Consider the following 21,210-nt stretch of genomic DNA (forward strand, 5'->3'; position numbering starts at 1 on the left):
ATAAATACCACAGCTCATAAGTTATAAAAATGTAAAATTTTGTGTGATAAATTAAGATTTAATTGCTTTTTTTACAGATAAAAAAAGACAGAAAAATCAGAAAATCAGTAACTGTCTCAAAATAAATATATTTTTATTTTAAGGTTCAGATTCCAAAACATAAGGCAAATCAAACAATACCTAGAAGTTTATTAAATAAAAATAATTTTGATTAAAGGTAACAATGGGGTAAAAGAAACAGAACTATACTTACATGTATGTATCGTCATCATATTTCATGCGGATATAATGCCTTGACAACTTTACAGAAAAAAAGATTGTAGGAATGATAAAAACTAAAGCCCAGCCAAGTGCAAACCAGAATCCATTCTAAGAAGAATGATGATGAAAAATATATTAAATTTGTTCTTTTATCACATGAATATATTCAATTCATAATCATAACTTTAATTATATTTCACTTTTATGGTATTTTTGCTAAAAATGCATTCAAAGATTAAGTACTGCCAAGTACTTATATGAGTTTTAAAATATATGACTTACGTAGGCAAATGAACAAAAACTTCCCATTAGAAATGAATTTAAAATTTGGGATAAAAGTTTCAAAAAATTTATGAAATTTATACCATGATTACACATATGATTCAAACAAAAAGAAAAAAGATTTGTGAAATAATTTGTTTCAAAAAGTAACCAAAATAGTAATAGAAATTCAAGAAAATAATTTAAGAGATTTAAAAAAAAATAGACACTAATAATTCATATATCATGTGTAACAATAAGATATTAATTTAGATACTATTTTATTATAATAACATTGAAAAGGAAATTATTTTTAAACTTAAAGATTGTGATCAAAGACAGAAAAGACTTGACATACCACTGGATATATCACAAAATCACAAGCTGCAACTCTGGAAATCTCAAAAGCAAACCATAGAGGATAACATTTACCAATATTTTTGACCTAACAATTGTAAATTCATAATTAATAAAAACATAATTACTATGGATTATCTACTTAATCAAAAATATATTTCTTTTCTATTACTAATCACAATTACATACGATGAAGTAAAAACTATTTTCTTATAAAAGACTAAAGCTTAAAATGTAATTACTTAGTAAAAATTGTAATTTATGACTTCATTGTACACGTATCATAATAATATCATATTAAAAATATCGCTATTTGAAAAACCATGTGAATAAGATCATAAAAATGAGAAATAACATAAATGAACAATTGACGCGAATTAAGCACATAAAAAAGGGATTAAAAAATTTCGAAATTTGGGTGTAGAAATTTTGCATTAAAAAGTCTTGTGAAATGGCTGAAAAAATAATAAACAGCTCCCCAAAATGAGGTGGATTTATGACCTAATAGTCGTGAATTGAGTACATAAAAAAATTATCACTAAATTTAATATTCATGTGTTGTATTAACAATGTATTAAAAACATTGTAATTCTACTGACCATGTAAAAATGCAATTGAAACTAAAAATAGCTTAAATAATTGTGGAGAAAATGATCTAAAAAGGACTTGAATCAATGTTAGAATGGCCATGATTCATGCCCATCAAAAAGGGATTACTCAAATTCGAACATCGGGTCTCAATATTATCGTTAAAAATGCTGAAGTTTGAATAATCATGAGGAGATCATCGAAAAAACAATAAATAACTATCTAAAAAATTATTGGTTAACAATGAGGATTAACTATGGAATCATTTTTAATTTAGAGCAGCAAGAAGCGGTAACTAATTCGAAATTCGTGGGTCATAATAACATCCTATTAAAAATATCAGAATTTGAAAAATCATGTGGGGGAAAAAAACAAACAAATAAGCAATGAAAAATCTACATAATCAGAAGTCACTAGCAACTTTTGCTGCGGATTTTTTCTGTAATTAGCACTTTTTTTTAGCTCAACACTTTTAACTTTAAAAAAAAAAAAAAAAAAAAAAACATGCCAAAGCTTTACAGATATTTTGAATCATCTTGTAATAAATATGTACTGAGTTCATAAGAGAAATTTTACCATATCTTTGATTCCACCAGATTCTGCAGCTGCATGAAAGAGTTGCTAAAAAGAAAAAAAATACTTAAGTGTCAACATAATAGGATAAGCATATAAGCATAATAAGAATTACATACAACATAAGTGTAATAGGAATTACAATTATTCTGCAAGTCTAATATCTTGCTTGCAATGGTTCACATAAGTACATTCATCACTATAGGCATTACAGGTGTTGAAATTTTTAGGGGCACTAAGTTAACCTATGAAATAGTTCTCAATATTTCACACCTAAAAAAATATTTCCTTGATCTGCAAAATATATATATACTTTTTTAATTTCTTAGATTGTTTTTAACTTGTTAAATTTTTTATTTGCCTGAAATGTCAAAGAGTACTTTCAGAGATTTCTAATAACTGAGGGGGACACGCCAATGTCTATGCTTATCACAGTACTACAGCAAAACAAGAGAATGATATTTTGCCGGTTAGTGCAAACTGGGAAAAAACTTTTTTTGCACAAACCAGTTTTATTAAACAATAATAGAGAGAAGAATAAATTTTATTTAAATAATTCATGAAACAATAATATCTTCACTAAATAGAATTAAAAAAATGTTTTACTATTTAGTTATCTGAACAAAAATAAACTTTTAATAAAGGAACTTTTAATAATAATTATTTTAATAAATTACAAATAATTCAGGATATAAATTAAGGAATTAATTATGTTATATAAAGCACAGTAAAATTTATACAAATAATGATATAGAAATAAACTTTATTGCTAAAAGTAATACAATAAGAAAAAAGTTATTTCATCATATATTATTGTTATCATAAATATTAAAATTGGATGAAAAGATTATTTAAAAAAAATTTAAGCAAGATAATATTTTGAAAAGTTTTCATTAAAATACATGAAAAATGTATTTAAATCACATTCTAAAAAGGCTTGTGACTATTAGTACAAAATAAAAAAAATGCTGTTAATAATAAAGCAATTAAGCAAAATCTATTATACAAAGTAAATAAGTTTTGAAGCTAAAAGACTAGTTTCAGTTTGACAGATTAACTACTTACTGCTTTAACAACATAAGGTAACTTCTCTTCAACTTGATCTAAACTGTCTTCAATTCCTTCAATTAGAGACTATAAAAATAAAATAATTTTATTACTCCTGTACATAACACAATCAATAAAATCAATTAAAAAGTAACAATACAAAATCAATTAAAAAGTAAGAATTTGGAGAAAAAAAAATTAAAATTATTCTAAACAATATATTTTAAGTTATTAAGAATCAGTAACATTATAATTAGCTGTTTTCTATGCAATAAATATACAAATTAGAAAAATCTGCATTTGATATTTGAAACACTAAACGTAATTAATGTCATTATGCACTTAACATAAAATATTTTTATTGAAAACTCTCACCTGGTAATGGTCAGCTTCATCATATATGTTTAACAAAGTAGAGGAAAAGTTGTTCTGTCAAAAATAAATAAAATACATAAATGATGTGTATAAAATAATAGAGAAGTTTATCTTAATATAAGCATAAGAATATAATGGATTCTTAAAAAGCTCAAATAGCATGAAATTTATTTAACACTTAGCATTAGATTTGTCTTTCTCCACATCATTCGGAAAAAAAACTAGTATATAGCAGGGAAACTTCGTATAAAGCAGTAACAGTTTCAAAATTAAGTTTATTATTTATATAAAACAATTTTATCAAACTTTATTACATCACTTTCAGAGTTTTAAAGCCCTGATACAGATTTCATATCCAGCATGCTTATCAGACAAGCTGTTTATATACCTGATAAATGAATGTTAGGTATTTCTTTAATTCAACAATCTATTTGAATTACAAAATATGCTAAACGTTTTTTGCAAAGATTTGCTCATACTAAATTCCCATATGGCTTTTAGCAAAATTTTTAGCTACATGCATGGTTTACTTAAAAATAAACGAATAAACTCAGAAACATAAGAGAATTTAGTAAAAATTTTGAAAATAATTAGAAATCTCAAGGATTTTTTGTTTCATGTTATTAGTAATAATTTTAAAAACAAAAGATACAAACAAAAAACAAAAGAAGATAGATTGGTAAATTACTAAATCCTATAATTTTTTCTGCTTAAAATTATATAATAGAAAAATTTATATATTTAAAATAACAACAACTATCTAAACAGAGCAATTTTGTTCAAAGAATGATCTTGTTTAAAGTATAGCTGGTTTCCTGCTTACTTTCTATTCCTGCATATATTACTTAAGATCATTTTAATAAGTTCCTTCAGAATAAAAAAGATTTTATCAATGACATTTATAAATTCATGTTAATTAATTTTAATGTAAAATACTTCATTCTCTGTAAACCAAAATAAATAATTTTCAATAAAGTTTGGCATGCTAATTTTTATATTAACATTAATATATTATATTTTTATGAAAGTTGCTACCAAATTCCCATTATTAAGATAAAATGAAATAACATAGTATATTACAATTTATAATTAAATAATAAATTAATAATGCAATTGAAATAAATCAACATTTTAGACTACTGAGCCTAACTGTTTTAGATAAAGAGATCAAAATATTTCATCCTGATTGTGTAAAAAGAATTGTCAAGCCCAGTGGCAAAAACATTGTGATATTTAATTGTGCTTTATTCTGGTGTATGGGATTTTTTACGACTCGCACAGATTTATTTTATCTAAATTTAGGCGTGGGTTTAACTCGTTCATTGCCAGCCGAGTGCAGGTGGTTACACTATGTAATCTATAAAGACAAAATCATAGTCAAATTTTCTTATTTTAGCAACTATTTTAGTTTTTAGATTTTATAATAAATGTATTTTAACAAGCAATATGTTATTGTCATGTGAAAACATATTTTCTGCAAAAATTGCAGGACAATAATATAGAAGTAGCAACCGGTTAATATGTTTTATTGACACAATTCGTAAGGAACTGTTTCGCCAAGTGATATTGTGTGATCTGGCAACTTCCACCTATCAACTGTATTTTTTATGCATATATAATATGTCTTGTTGCTTGCATTATCTGAACTTAATATAATTCTAATTAGTTGTGCGACGTATCTAACTGAAATTACTGTAAGCGAACAGAACTATTTGATCGGGAAAAATTCATATTGATGTAACTTTTAGGATTGAGGGGAATCTATGTTTTTCTTGGGGATAAAAAAAATTTTCGCCAATAGTTTAATTTAAATGCAATTTGTTTCACGCCGAATTTACGATTTTATAGCATTTGGTGAAATGGCGATGGCTTAGCACAGACCCTGTTTACTATATAATTGCTTAAAGGTAAATAATAATTTTTAAAAAATCATGAGAAATATAACAAACCAGTTTCCTTTCAAAATCATGAACTTCATCATAAAGCATCTCTGCTGAACTGTTGACTAGTAACAGATTTCTATCGAGATCTTCCCCACCTTCCTCTTCCAAAGCAGTTCTTACTTTATGCACAAAGTCATTTATTCTAAACTTAGATGTTCTCAAAAACTCTTGGAGCTAAACATAAAAAAAGGTAAAATATTCATATACTTATATATTTGTTGGAAAAGAAATTATAATAAATAATGCAAAGAAATATCCGCATATAGTTGAATGCATAGAAATACACTTTATATAAACACAACAGCCTGGAAAATCTTTTAAAGTGGAAACTAAATTGAGATATATAGATGTTTTAAGATAGCAACAAATATTTAATTTAAAGGAAATATATATAGATGTAAAAAATAACTCTGGAATAATTTTGTAATTTGCAAGTGAAAGATAAATTTAAACTTTCTTCAGTAGTTTTAAAGAACCTTGGCTACCACTCATTTATTTTTTCCAGATAATATGTTCAAAATATTCCTTAAAATATGCTCAATTACATTTATTGTGGGAAAAAAACATATTTAAGAAACAAACCTTTTCTGGTATCTCCTTCAATTCACCAAGACTTAAAGCAGTTGTAAATTGATGGAGTTTCTCTCGTATTCCTGAAGTTATTTCTAACAGAGCCGATTTCAATTTATCATTTATTGCTTCACTATCTGCTTCATTCATCAGATCAACTTGCGTCAGAAGTTTCTAAAGGAAAATTAAAAAAACATTATAAGTTAATAATGTTAATGTTAAGTTAATAAGGGTAATAAAGTTCGAAATAAACTGCGTGGAATACCAAAAGCTGCTTATCATATAATATTTTGTTGTCTAACTACATATGAAAAAACCTATTCTAAAAAAAATAACTTTATTTTCTACAATTAGAAAGAGAAATATATTTATTAATGGAAAATAAAGAAAAACATTAATTTGCAAAAAAGGGATATGAAATAAAAAAAAAATAAAGAATATGTTTGAAAAAAGAAACATTTAGACTAATTTGTGAACAGGAAATTTATGATCAATATTTTTATTTTTGTTTAAATGCTGCTTCATGAAATGAAAGTCATCTATATAATAAAAAATGCATCAAAACTTTAAATAAGTGAATCAATTTATTACTAATAGATAAATAGGTCGAATTAACATGAAATAATTGATTAATTAAAAAAAGCTTAATGAACTAAGATTAAATTACTAAAAAGAAACTAAAACTTTTAATATGAAAAACTTTTTTGGAAAAACTGGCCAGAGAAACCTCAATTTACACGACATATAACTGTACAAAAATTAATTAAAAAGTTACTCATAATAAGCCATATCGAATAATCCAATATGCCAGCATCTGACCTCAATCTTTATCAATTTATGGATTTAAAGTTGATAAATTTTTATAGATTTTCAAAAGAGTAGGATCGAAATTTTTATCAATGGGGTTATTTCTTAAAGATATTTAGACCAGAAATTTTTTAACATTCTTTATTTTGCAAAATTTTTAGAAAATTTTTTATACTTATTAAAATAATTATTAACATATTCAGAAAAGTGATTTTAAAATATTTAGAAACAAGAAGGATATTAATAAAAAGAGGGGATAACATGATCCAAGGAAGAACCTTTTACTTGTACAATGGAAATTAAAATTAAATTGATAAAAATCTTAACTATAGGAAACACACGCAACAAGCTTCATCCATGTGAATAATATAAGCATGGCAATTTTTAAAATTAAGAATATATATTGCAAAATAATATGATGTTTATTTTTAATAAATTAAAAATGCCAATTACTTCTTGTTTTTCATAAAAATAATAAGGAAATAAAATTTTAAAAACTCCCTTTATGAACAAAATATTTAATAATATTTTTTCAGCATTTAGGACTTTAATCTCTTCATGATCATGCAAGTCAAAAATAAATCCATTCTTTCAGACTTCATTAAAACAAAAATTACTTTCTTTAAATATAATAGGGATAAATTAAGTAAAAAAAAGTGAAACTTAGTTTCATTGCTATGTTTGCCCATTTTAAAATTTCAAATATATAACACTTGTGAAAAACAGTCTTACATAGATGAAAATGTTAAATATAGTATAGTCACTCTGCAACGAAGTTTCGCTACAGAAATTTTTCTCAGTATAACAAAATATTTTTCATTTAACAAAGAAAATTTCTGCCTATAACAATTTCTCCAGACACTTTTCTTTTAATTATTATTCCCTTTTTTACCAACGTTGTAATTGGAAGTTCGAATTTTACTGCAACTATTTTACTCTTACACTTGTCAGTCTCTGGAACTATTTACTTCAACTATAATGCATAACAATAGAATTGTATTTAAAGGAAAATTAAACATTTCAAAAGCTTCCACATGTACAGTGGGAAAAAAATAGTCCACTTTGAATAACTTTTGATCTAATAATTGGATCTTCTAGCACTCAATCTTAATGGCTCGGAGGGGTGATCTCAAATATGCTATGTATCGGGTTGTTCGGAAAGTAATTTCGTTTTTCGGACAGAGGATTTAATTGTATTTTTTCGAAACCAACTTCATACTTAGGCCGCATTATCATGATATGTTTTGAAAACTGATGTAGCAAGGCTTTTGTGTGAAAAAGTTCAATTAATTCTACACAGTAGTTTTTGGTTGGTGCGCCCTTTTAAATATGGAGGGCAATGAACAGCATTTTTGTCATATTTTACTTCCTCACTTTAGAAAAGGTAAAAATGTTGCCAGAAAGTAATTTAACGATGTGCATGAATAAGATGTGTTTGCGGTAGGCCAGTGACAGAATTGGTTTGCAAAATTTTGATCCGCCGATTTTTATGTCGAAGATGCACCACGTTCTGGAAGGCCCGCTGAACCTCATAAAGACACTATAAAGGCATTAGTTGATGCAAATCGGCGAATAACAACACGCGAGATCGAAGAGAGGTTAAATTTATCGAATTCAACTGTTTATGATCACTTGAAAGGCCTGTGTTTAACCTCGATGTATGGGTTCCCCATGTTCTCACGGAGAGAAATTTTTGTTGTCGCGTCGACGTCTGTGATTCACTTCTCAAACGTCACGAAAATGATCCATTTTTGAAGCGCATCATTACTGGGGACGAAAAATGGGTTGTCTATAACAATGTCAAACGCAAGAGATTGTGAAGCAAAAAATATTAAACTTAAAGCATTTCGAAAGCCAATATCCATCAAAAAAGGTGATGCTGCCTGTTTGATGGGATACTAAGGGAATATTTTTTTGTGAACATTTACCGGATAACACAACACTTAATTCAGAAGTCTACTGTTGTCAGCTGGACAAACTGAATGATGCTCTTCAACAGAAAAGACCTGAATTAATCAACAGAAAAGGAATAGTGTTCTACCAAGATAATGTGAGAGTTCATACAAGTTTAGTCACTGGCCAAAAGCTTTTACAGCTTGAATGGGATACACTGCCACACCCACCATATTCACCAGATCTGGTGTTTTCAGATTATTATTTGTTCTGGTCACTACAAAATTTTTTGGACTGCAAAACCTTTACTTCAAATGAAGAGGTCAAAAATCACCTGGATCAGTTTTTTGGCAGCAGAGACCAAAAATTTCATGAGCGTGGAATCATGCTACTACCAGAAAGATGGCAAAAGGTGTTGGACCAGAATGGGCAATAAATAATTCAATAAAATATTTATTCATTATACCAAAATTGTCTTTCATTTCCCCCCCAAAAAACGAAATTACTTTCCGAACAACCCAATAATAAGAGCAGACGACATGCCCTTTTTTTCAACAGATTTGGTTTTCCAACCCCCAAAATATAGGGGGTAGCTGCAATCTGGAAAATATGGTCCCCATAATTTGGTCAAGAAAGCAATTCAAAGTTTGGACCCCTTAATGTTAATTTTACTTTTTGCATATTTCGCCATATCTCGAGAACTTTTTAAACAAACTGAAACAACATTTTTACACACAGTTATAAAATTCACTTATCCAAAAATAATTCTATGCAAAAAATAAATTTTAGTAAATATTCATTATTTTATTAAATAATAGTCGAAAGTATGTTAGTTAATGATTGATTTTTTTTGTGTGCACTGTACAATGAATATTAAAAGTTCATTCTTAAAATGCAAACATTTTGATGAAAATTTAAGCTCGCAAAATACAATCAATGAATTTTTGTTATCATTACAGACCAAAAATCATGCAATAATTATCTAAATAAATATAACAAAATGTTCTTTAAAAGTAAATTGTTCAACTAGAACTATTTCATTATAGAAAAACTCCACTGTGCATTCATATAACTACACAAACCAAATCTAAACAAATTTAATTTTAACAGATATTTTTTTGCATAATAAAAATAGTAATTACCTCATAAGACATAGAGTCATTTTGATCAAGAAATCCAATAGCATAAATTATGCTTTGGTCATGATAGCAATCGCTAAAATAAAAAGATAACAGAAATGAATTAAATTCAAGTTTTTAGAACAAAACAAAAAAATTCAAGAAAATTTAACTTCACATTTAAACTAAATATTTGTGTCAACTAACAAAATATTTACCAAAAAAATTAAATTCTTAAAGTAAATAAAATATTTAAAATTGTAATTTAAAAGTAAATAAAAATACAAGTGCTTCACATTAGAAAGACGGAGTGTCTTCCTTTTCATTTTTTCAGCAATTCCAAAATTAATTATCTGAATGAGAGAAAATAATACATGAATACACTCAAATAGGATCATGATTCTATTTAAGTGTGTATTTAATCATGATTACCTCATATGAGCACAAATATTGAATCTTATAACTAGATAGATTGCCATAGTGGCCCATTAAGTATTTTGCGATATTCAATAAAACATGTTTTAATTATTGTTAAAATATGGTTTAAGAAATATCTCCAATGTCTCAATTTATATATATAAAGGAAAAAGGAGGCTAATTGCACAGCGTTTATGTTTTTTAAAATTTTATTCTGCAGTTATATGAAGAGCTTCGATTAATATCCTAAAATTTCAATTTCATCAATTGAAAAAGTACTTGAGTTTGTTTTTAAACGCCTGAAATTATTATTTTGTAAAAAGTGGAAACAGTTAACTAAACAACAATACTAGCATTTTTGACATCATGATGTTCCTATAAATCAAAAATTTTCATTATCCTGATAGGAACAAAAAATCTCAAAGAATTCTATTAATGAGCCTCTACAATATCTACATCAAATGATTATTTAGTATTTTAGACATATAATTGCTCTTAAACAGAAAAAAATCTAGGAAAGGCCACTTAAGCCAGAATGTCTAGTTACAAAGCATTTTCAGTCTTTCTACTGATAAAAAAAATAAGAGCAAGTTAATTACACACACTGAAATATTGTGGATTAAGATTTCCAAACTAATAATAGTTATTTGGACTTTCCTTCTTCTTTAACAGCACTACAGCCTAGTGCAGCTCAAGGCTTTCTACATATACCTCTTCCAGACAGTTTGACTTGTAGCTAGATTTCTCCATGGATTCACTCCCAATACTTTTAGGTCCTTCTCCACACAGTTCAACCGCCTTAATGCTGGTCGTCCTCTTTTCCTAGTACCCTCAATCTTTAAAAATGTTAGTTTTTCAGCTGGATCAGAATCATCTCGACGAAAACATGTCCCAGCCATCTGATCCTGTATGACTTAATAACTCTCAAAACGTTTGGCTGTCCATAATGTTTAGTAGGATTTTTCTTTCAAAAGTGAGTAAACTATTTTCTTCTGCTTTATTAAGTGCCAAAGTCTTGCTTACATACAAAATAATTGATCTAATGAATGTTTTATATAAACTTACTTTATTATTCATGGAGATAAATTTAGATTTCAATTGGTTCTTCAATCCAAAGTAACATCCATTAGCCATCAAAATTTGGTTTCCAATTTCGGCTTTTAACTTTATATTGTTAAGATAAAAGAATATATAAGATAAAAGAACTCTTGCTTCCAAATTACAAAAAAGAATAAAAGCCAAGCGGTGGAAAGATGACCTCCTAAATATCCCTAATGGTCCACGCCGTGAAGTTGTGGCACAGTTTCGACTCCTAACGGGCCACGACTGTCTGGCTGAACACTTGCACCGCATCGGTATTCTAAATTCACCTGACTGTCCGCTCTGCAACTTGGCAGAGCCCATGAATAGGACCCACCTCCGCCGCTGTGCTGCATTGCATTCCGGCTCTGAATCGTCGCTTTATTGGCAAGCCAGAGAACTTTTAGGGCAATGACTTCGGTCGTTCTGTTTAGTTTATTTATTCACCTGTTTTGTCTTTGCATTTGTTTTCTGTGTTATTTCTTGTTCATGTCCTGCCATTGGAAATTAAAAAAAAAAAATTTTTAAAAACTTTATATTGTTATTAATGTGTCCAGGTACTTAAAATGGGTGACTCCACTAATGGTATAATTTTAAAGGTAAGAACTTTCAGGTATTTATATTTTTTTATTGTGCGATTTATTGCTGTTGTTTCCACATTTTTCCTCAAAAACTGTAGCTATCGATCAAAAAGAGTACTTTCCTCTTTCATCTTACTACTGTTTAGATAAATACTACTTTAGAATTGTTTTATTTCCTTAAAATTATTTCATTAAATTACACTAATCTTTCATTATACATAAAAAATAATGAAAGATATAATGATGGTACAATGTGTTCATGTATTAATTTAAAAGTGGTTTTATTCTATCCTTTTCTTATTTTGTAATAAAAACAATCAGAACATTTTAACACCATACCTACAAAAAAAATTTTGTACTTAAATTCCTCTTATTATTGAACACATAAATAAAATCAATACATTAAAGCAAATCACAAAAGTAAGACTTACTTTAAGAATTTACTTGGCTTCAGTCGCTGTAATATAGTGTTATTTTCGATAGTTGATATCTTTCGGGTTATCTAAGGAAAGATAGATATAAATAAATATTAATTGTCAAAAACACATATTAGTGAATAATATCTTATTTTTATAACTGTCATAATTTTGTCACAATTACTCATTAAGTTAGGAACTGTTCAATTTAGTCAGTTTAAATGAAAGAAATTTAGTAAATATAAAAAGTATTTGTAGGGTTCAAGCCAGTAAGATGACATGTCAAAAATTTTTGCTAAATTTTCTACAAATTAATGTCTTGAAATTTGTTTGTTAATTTACAAAATAGTAATGAAAAATAGCTTTTTTTTGCATCAAATTCCACACATTAAGAAAAAAAAAAATTTGTATAATTTTTTTTTTTGATGTGTGGAATGAAATTCAAATATGTGGTATTCAAATGGAATAACAGAAAATGTCTGGAACAAAACTTTTTAAAATTAAACGTTTAGATTTCAAATTTACATGTTGTGCTGTGTTTTGCCTTCATGTACAGGCAGTAAATTGTTCATCAATAAAATAATATTTTTTCCCTTTTAGACTTTATTTAAAATTTTATAATTTTTAGTTAATCAATTTTTAGTACAATATTTTGTTAATTCTTACTTTCTCTGTTTTCTTCATTTATTTGGTCTCAGTGTTTTAATCTTTATGTTGAATCTATTTACTAATATAATTTTACTCTTAATTTTAATAACTAGGTACTAATTTTCAATCATTATGGGCGAATGAACCTATTAGTTTTAGGTTGTTATAGAAGGCAATTAATAATTTTTGATGAGTATCATAACATGTTATTGTAATTATGTAATTGTTAAGTTCAATTTTTCTCAAGTTTGTCTACCATAGCAATTTTTTGGACCACCAAATAAATACCAAGGTGGTCCCACTGGACCACTAAATTCTCATTGCTGGTGTGAACCCTAAGCATTTGACACCTATTTTTCAATGTTCAAAAAGTACTGCAATCCAATATTTATTGGACTTGTAAAATGATGCGAAAATTGAGAATTATTCATTGATTCTAACAATTTTTATCGAAGCGAAAGAACCTCATAAAATTGGCAATTTATATTTTTAATATTTTAGCCAGGCAATTCTTTTTGGTACAATAGTAAATACAGCTTAAAATTGAAGTGTGGCTTCAAGTTTAAGGCACGCTTTTCTGTTTTTTTTCCTTTTGTGCGGAAAAAAAAGCATTGAAGAAAGAACCTTTAATATTTAATCAGAAAGTAAAAACATGCAACCCTTTTTTGGCTGAAATTTTCCATATTTATGGCACAAGAAATGTAACACATGGAATAACATCTAAGTATAAAAAATAAAAAGAATTCTAGCACATTTACTTTTAGTATATAATTTTTTAGGGACATTTCATTTCCAAACCACCAGAAGTCCTTACATGAATTTGAAAGATGAATCTTCCAAAAAAAATATTTAACAGTTTTTCAATATTTCCCCACACATCAATTTCCTAATAATAGTTTCAAAATTAAATAAATAAAACTTTTGAGTTTTAATTAACACTGTGTTTAACAATCTTTAGGTGTCAGACATTGCTCAAACATTCAATAGAAATTTAAACAGAAAACTAGTGATAAATCCCAAATAAAATTGGGATTATTTTCATACCAGGACGACCCCTGGATTATTTTCATAGCAACCTTTCGAGATATAACAAGAACAAAACCATGAAATACAATATTTTAATATATTGCATGCTCATGGGCTTTGTTTTGAAATGCTAAGTAATAACATAATTATGAAGTTGATAATTTCAATGAGATTTTGAAATTACAAATAAATTAACAATTAAAGAAGTTTATTTCATTTCTATCAAAGTATTAGGATTAGTAAAATTAAATCATTTTTAAATAATTTAACATCAGATACACAAAGCAGTTTTGTCTAAATCAGGATACATAGTAATTTTTGAAAATTGCAGTAATCTTTTGTTTATATTTATTGAAAAAGAACTGCAGAAAAAAAATTTAAATATTGAAAAGGATACTGAAAAATTTATAACATGTATCCCTGCAAAGACACTTTAAATCAAGATTAAACTTAAGTATAAACTATAGAATACTTACATCATCTAAAAGAGTAAACTTTTCTTCATACAGTGGAATGCAAACAAATGACTGCATATTTCCTCCAACAATAAAAAGAGCAACTGTAGCTAACATTAATACTGAAGATACCAAGAAAAAGTAATAAACAGCCCTGAAAATTATAAACAAAAAACAAATCATAAAACATAAGAATATAATATTTCAAAAAAATTCCTTTGATAATTTTTAATGTAAAAATCTTGCATTGCTTATCTCTAAATTTTCATTTAACTTATGACAAACCATCAGATCAAGAAACAAAAGAAATTAACTTAAAGCAAACAAAAATTTACAAGTATATAAATTACATCATTTTAGCAAATAATACTGTGAAAAATGCAATTTATTTAAAACATCCTATATAAGTATTATGAATTCATTGAGTTAAGCGTGTAGTATACAACCACAGATATTTGGGAAATTTCAACAGTTCTTGGAATTAAATTTTTTTTATTCTAATCATGAAATAAAAAAAAAAATTTAAAAAGTATACAAGAATGACATTTTGTTTGTTTTATAACAGTCTTTGAACAGCTTACACAATATCTTGGGTTTACGTCTACGAATGTTCAACTCCGTAGCCTTGTAATTTTGAACACAATCCAGAAGACAAGGAACCCCTGGATCAAGCATTGGGAGAAATTTGCCTTCGTAAAGGACTTTTTGATAGAACTAGTCCACATTTGCATTACATGATGAGGAAAACCATGAAACCTCCCACAGTTAGCCTAACTGCAAGGGGACTCTAACCCATGATCCATCTACCACTGAGGATATTGGTCAGTATCATATTATTTGATGACCATTAGTCTATCCCACTAACAATGAAATTATGTAACTAGTTATCATGCTGTGTTGTAATAATGAAAATTCTTTTACATCGCCATTGTAACTAAAACAGGGAAAACTGCAGAGATACGATAAAACAACGAAAATCATTCTTCTTTATTAGGCATTTTTAAATTACAAATTAATCATTAAGACATCTATTATACAGAGATAAAGTCTGATTAGTTGCAGCACTGAATTAATGAGTTGTACCCCTGTATTGAATTTAAAAGTTTGCCGTTACATTGATTATTAAGAAAACAAAAGTATTTATATAAAATTTAAGTGCAAAATCTGTGCATCGCGTATGAAATATAACAATTAGTGACATGACAGTTTCTGAGTAAAATTGCCGGTCAACGAAGTATTGCGCACATAAACTTAATTATGATTTTGTTCTTAAATTTTCTCTAAAATAACTATAATTTAGCCATACTGATGTTTTAATAATCATAGTTAATAAAAAAATAAAATTATTTTATCTTTTAATAAAACATAGGGTAACAAACATAAAGAACATACATGGGAATGATTTTACATAGAAAGAAATCATACATGGGAATGATACTTTTAAAAGAATCGAGTAGAAAGTGTAAATCGAGTAAATCAAAATTCAAGTACAGAACAAAGAAAATATAATAACGATTCTTAAGTACATTTCGAGAAAATTGCAAATTCAAATTATTTTTAAATTTTATTAGAATATTGAAAGAAAGAAAAATATTTTTTTAGTTTAAATTACATTGAATTTTAATTTAAGTGTATAAAAATTCAAAATGCATGAAAAAATGTTATAAAATTACTTTAAACAGTGAATATTGAAAAATTCCAGAAACTAAATCAGAAATCAAAATTCAATGTTTGCATATAAAAAGGAGTTTCAATTTATGTTAATTTCAATTTACATTTCTTTCAACATTTTCGTTACAAATATTTAAATTTTTTACAAACAAAGTGACGAAAAAACAAGTAAAGGTACTAAATTTAAAAAGTAATGAAGTACAAGTAAAAGTAAGTAGTTTTCATTTCAATTTTTGTTACAAGTAATGAGAGTAAAAATGCTGCCATGTATGAAATAATTTAACCAAATAAAAAATTACATATTTAATTTATGTTAATAATTTAATAAAGCTGACATGTACAGGGTATCTGCTACATTTTAGATTTTCAAATTCATGACTTTCCATGACTAATTCCAAGAATTTTTCACAACTTAACGAAGTTACTATTTTCTCCGACAAAAACACAACAATAAATTTAAAAAAGCATTATAATAACATTCATTGAAATGATAGGTATAACCAAAACTGCTATACTCTGCATCTTCATATTTATAGATTTGAAATTTAGAAAACGGAGTAAAGAAAGAGTTGAAGCAATAAAATAGCTGAAAAAAATACAAAAGCAAATTTTTTTCCTGCACAATTACATTCTAAAGATACTTTTCTCGTTCATCGGAAAGGAAAGAAATACTCAGGATTTTTCTATCCTCATTTCGGAATAAAAAAATTCGCCAATGACTGGCTTGCTTCAGCTAGAATTTTAAATTGATAAAATAAAAAATAATAACAAAAATTCTGAAATCACAGAAGTTTAAAAGATAATTCGCTCTAGAAATTATGTTTTTTCTTTCATTTTTTGAAAGAACACCATAATTTTTAAAGAACACGATAAAAACAATTTAATATATTAATCAAATATGACTGTGAGTTGAGATTTTGTTACGAATTCAGATATTCGGAACACCATGAAATGGGGGGAGGGGCGTAAATTCGATTTTAAAAATTAGACTTTTCGGCGACCTATATCCATGACTTATCATGATTTTTTTTTAAAAATTTTAAAATCATGACGCGGATACCCTGCATGTATAAATGTTGGCAATAATTTGTATAAGGTGAAATTATGTTGTATAATGCACAAAAGAATCATAATAAAATTAGTCTTGAAAGATTATATATCATATTCCATATAAATATTAAAAGGAAAATTTTATATAAATACTAACTCTGATATAAAATTATTGATTTTTAAAATATATCATATATTTTCAAAACTGTGTTTTTTTTTTCCTCCTTAAAATGGCTCAAGGAAACAACACCCCAAAGTAACATACAAATTTAAAATGAACATTCCAATCTACAAAAGAAATTTAAATTAAATAACAAACGATTACTACAGAGGACTACATTAAAGACAAAAAATATTGCATCATCAGTTTGAATAAAAATACTAATGACTTAATTAAAAACACTTACAAAATAAAGCAATATCCAGCACAGTTAGATGCAGATGACCTCTTTGTAGGGTGGCGTTCTTTTTCATGTCCACAACACCCACACACAAGTCCAAGTGTGAGTAGTAATACAGGCAGCAATAAAACCAATGCTATCCCAAACATAACCCACCACCTAAAATAAGAGCATTCAGAGCTATAAATACCAACAACCCAGAATAGTAGCTAGGTTGTGTGAATATGAACATTTATTTATTTTAATTAAGTGAATATTCGCATGATTTTTAAATCGCACGAATATTAATTTCGATATTTGATTTTGAAATCATGCGACTTACTGCACAGGAAAAAGCTACAATAAAAAATAAAGTTTATAAGAGACGCTCTGTTATAATGCAGCACTATAATTAGAACAGGAAAACAGCAGAAACAAAAACAGAAAAAAATTCCAATTCTTGAAGGTAAAAAATTTTGCAAAAAATTATGAAATAGACTTGCCTGAATATAATTTTTCTTAAAAATCAGCAGTGCATAACTAATGGTTCAGTATAAAATAATCTAGAGCATAAATTAACAAGTAAATTATTCTTTAGTAAATCTATTCTGATTCCCCAAAAAAAACTTTCTTTAAATGTACTTTTCAAAAAAATACTTTGCCGAATATTTGGTTGAATATTCAGCTGATTATCAGGCCAAATATTCTGATAAAAATACATAACTCTGTAAAAGTTTTCAATTTCTAAAAATTCTTTGAAGTCACAAAATTCGTGCTTCCAAAACAATAAAGTGATAATTAAAATAATTAATATAAAGCAACTTTAAAAAAAACTATTATTCATAACATCATCTATTATTCATAACATCATTTTTCTTGAAATTGAGAATTACTTTAGATTTTTCTTAAAAGTAAATTTGCTTTTCTTAAAATTTCATGTGACATTAACATGCTTTTAATTAACATTAAAAGAATAAGTGCCTATGTAGACTATCGTTATTATGTATACTATCATTATTTTATTATTAGCATTTATATTATTTTTTATTAACGCAAATAAATTATGATTATTTTATGCACAGTTAACATTTTTAAATATTTTACCCTGTTTAATTATAAATCAGAATTTCATTTAAAAAAAAACATTTAAACAAGTTGTAATATTTTTAATGGTATAAAACAGGGGTGGGCAATCTTTTTTAGTTGAGGGCAAAAGATCGAGAAAAAAAAGTTTGGTGGGTCAGATAAAAATTGCTAAAATAAATAAAATAAAAAAACAATATACAAGTTTTAATTTAAATATTCAATGAGATTAATGAAATTGTGACTTCAGTTTTAAAAGTTCCTTATATTGAGGTTCCAAGTGAGATGTACTTATTTTAAGGAACTTGGCTAAATGTTTAGTTATTAGTCTACTTCTGAAATGATTTTTTCTAAGGTTCATCATTGCAAACACTTGTTCACATATATAAGATGAAGCATATATGGCACTGATTTTCTGGGTATGATTCATTAAATTTGGGAAACTAACTTTTGGTAATGATTTGTAAAACTCAAACATTGGCATACTTAGAAACAACTGCTTTAGATGGCGCCAATCTACGGCTATTCTGTAAAGAACTTCTTCTTTCAACATTTTACCAATTGAAGCTGTCTGTGTTAGCTATTTCCATCAATTTATGCTTTGTAGGACAAAAATAGAGAAAGTAAAAATGTCATCTGCAACTTTGTTAAAAAAGAAAGAACGAAAATAGCTTTAAACACAGACAAGAAAATGGATGTATATCGTTTATATTCTCCACGCATTGGCAAGTTCAAATTCTATACACGGGCCGGATAAGACTTTCCGGTGGGCCACAGTTGGTCCGCGGGCCGTAGTTTGCCCATCCCTGGTATAAAAATATACTCAGTGGCCTGACATCCCATAGAAAACAAGGTCTACTGTTCCCATCTCAGTTTTCTTGACTGTGGGCTCTGGAGTACAAGAGCAGATGTTTCAGCAGATTGGTCAGCCGAACGCGGAACCTCCAGTGTTTAGTTCCCAAGCATGCTTGGTACTAATTTTATCGACCCGCTGAAGGAATGAAAGGCTGAGTCAATGTTGCATGGCACAAAGATCAAACCAATGATTTTTATGATGTAAGAGAAAAATAAATGATAACTCGATTTAAAACTAAGCTTTCTCTTTAATAAATACCTGTATGGTTCAATTCCATCAGTTTCTTTAAAACGACTTTCCAATTCTTCCTTTCCAATTTTAGAAAATTTTCTCATCTGTAATTTGATATGAATAAGTACGACCATTGAATTAATTTTAGTGATATAACAAACTAAAAAGAAAATAAATACTAACCTTATCAGTATAATATTTTGTTTCTTCTTTAATTTTCTTAGCAACAGTTTTATCATCTGTAGTAGCTTCTTCAACAAAACCTAAAATAACATTAAGAGAATAAAATTACTTACACTAATAAAAAAAAATTATTAGGTTGGTGTAAACCTATTTCACAGATTGCATTTTATTAATTCAAATGACCCTGATAGCTGAGTTTACAAAGTGAATCTCTAACAATCTCATCAAGAATCTAAATTATTCTGCGACCTCAATGCAGTCAGATATTATTGTAAAAATACAGTTTCGTCTAACATACATGTAGCAAAATTTGCAAAGGTAATGTTTTTAAAAATTATACATAAAAACTAGTTAAAATTTAAGTTCAATTTTAATCAATACTAAAGAAAAAAATCCTCATTTAGTTAAGTCTACAGATAAAAGTTGTTGTTTTTTTTAAAAAAAAATCTAAATTCAGCTTTTTAATTTATTTTCTAAACAAGTTTTGAGATGTTTTAAAAAAAAGCCTCAGCAGTTTCCCACATTTTTTTTTGTTTGTCTTTTAAAAATAAAATTTAAATGAAAAATAATCTGCAGATGCTGTAATAATATGCAGTGTTCGCTGTCATGCTGGAATGTTTCTACTACTACCGAGCAAATGACTACTAAAAATAAAGATTATGCTTTTAATATGATGTAGTTTACAAGCTAAAATATAAAGATGCCCCAGTCTTCGAGGAATACAAGATTTATTTGAAAAGAATTAAGCAGGCTAAAATGACGCATGCAAGGCCAAAATGTTGCTACTACCTTGCAAGTCACATCGCTTATATTCAAAATATGGTATTAGAGGTAAACTAAGTCTGATGTTAAATAATAAGCGGAAAAAAGATAGAAACAAACAAATCAAACAGAAAGTATACTAAGGCACTTCCAGTTTGTGTAACCCATGTAACCTTATAAACTTTCTCCATCCAAAGCGGTGTATTTGATACGAAACTAACATAATGCTATGTAATAAAAATTACAATTTAATAACGAAATTTTATCTGCTTGAAAAACTTTGCTTAGCAAGCTTTGTTAAGGACAAGTAAGCTTTCAAAATAAATGTAAGGAAAAAAACATTTCTGTAATAATTTTTTTTTTTTAAATTTTATGACTACGGCAAAAACACCTTTAACTAATATTTATAAAGATAATAATCTAATCAAATTAATGTTGCATGATAGCAATTAAAACTACTAATATTTTAAACTGCTTCTTATTAAACACTATTTTAATACTAATCTTCAAAAAAGATGCAAACTTTGATACAATAATGTATAACAAATAAGCCTGTAAAATAGAAGTATTTTGTTGCG

General features: G+C 27.1%; 1 protein-coding gene across 1 annotated transcript in view; it reads right to left on the reverse strand.

Annotated features, from left to right (window-relative positions):
* The window catches only part of LOC107447672 (prominin-1), a gene marked incomplete at its 5' end in the record, with an annotated part of 41,150 nt that overhangs the window by 11,178 nt on the left and 8,762 nt on the right, over positions 1 to 21,210 (reverse strand). The window contains 13 exon segments of the mRNA XM_043042447.2: positions 254 to 369; positions 881 to 967; positions 2,044 to 2,088; positions 3,106 to 3,174; positions 3,463 to 3,516; positions 5,412 to 5,579; positions 5,988 to 6,149; positions 9,818 to 9,890; positions 12,303 to 12,373; positions 14,438 to 14,570; positions 17,545 to 17,697; positions 19,715 to 19,791; positions 19,871 to 19,950. Coding sequence (XP_042898381.2) covers positions 254 to 369; positions 881 to 967; positions 2,044 to 2,088; positions 3,106 to 3,174; positions 3,463 to 3,516; positions 5,412 to 5,579; positions 5,988 to 6,149; positions 9,818 to 9,890; positions 12,303 to 12,373; positions 14,438 to 14,570; positions 17,545 to 17,697; positions 19,715 to 19,791; positions 19,871 to 19,950 — 1,288 coding nt within the window.

The sequence above is a fragment of the Parasteatoda tepidariorum genome, chromosome 8, assembly GCF_043381705.1.
Source record: "Parasteatoda tepidariorum isolate YZ-2023 chromosome 8, CAS_Ptep_4.0, whole genome shotgun sequence".
NCBI classification, from domain to species: Eukaryota; Metazoa; Arthropoda; class Arachnida; order Araneae; family Theridiidae; genus Parasteatoda; species Parasteatoda tepidariorum.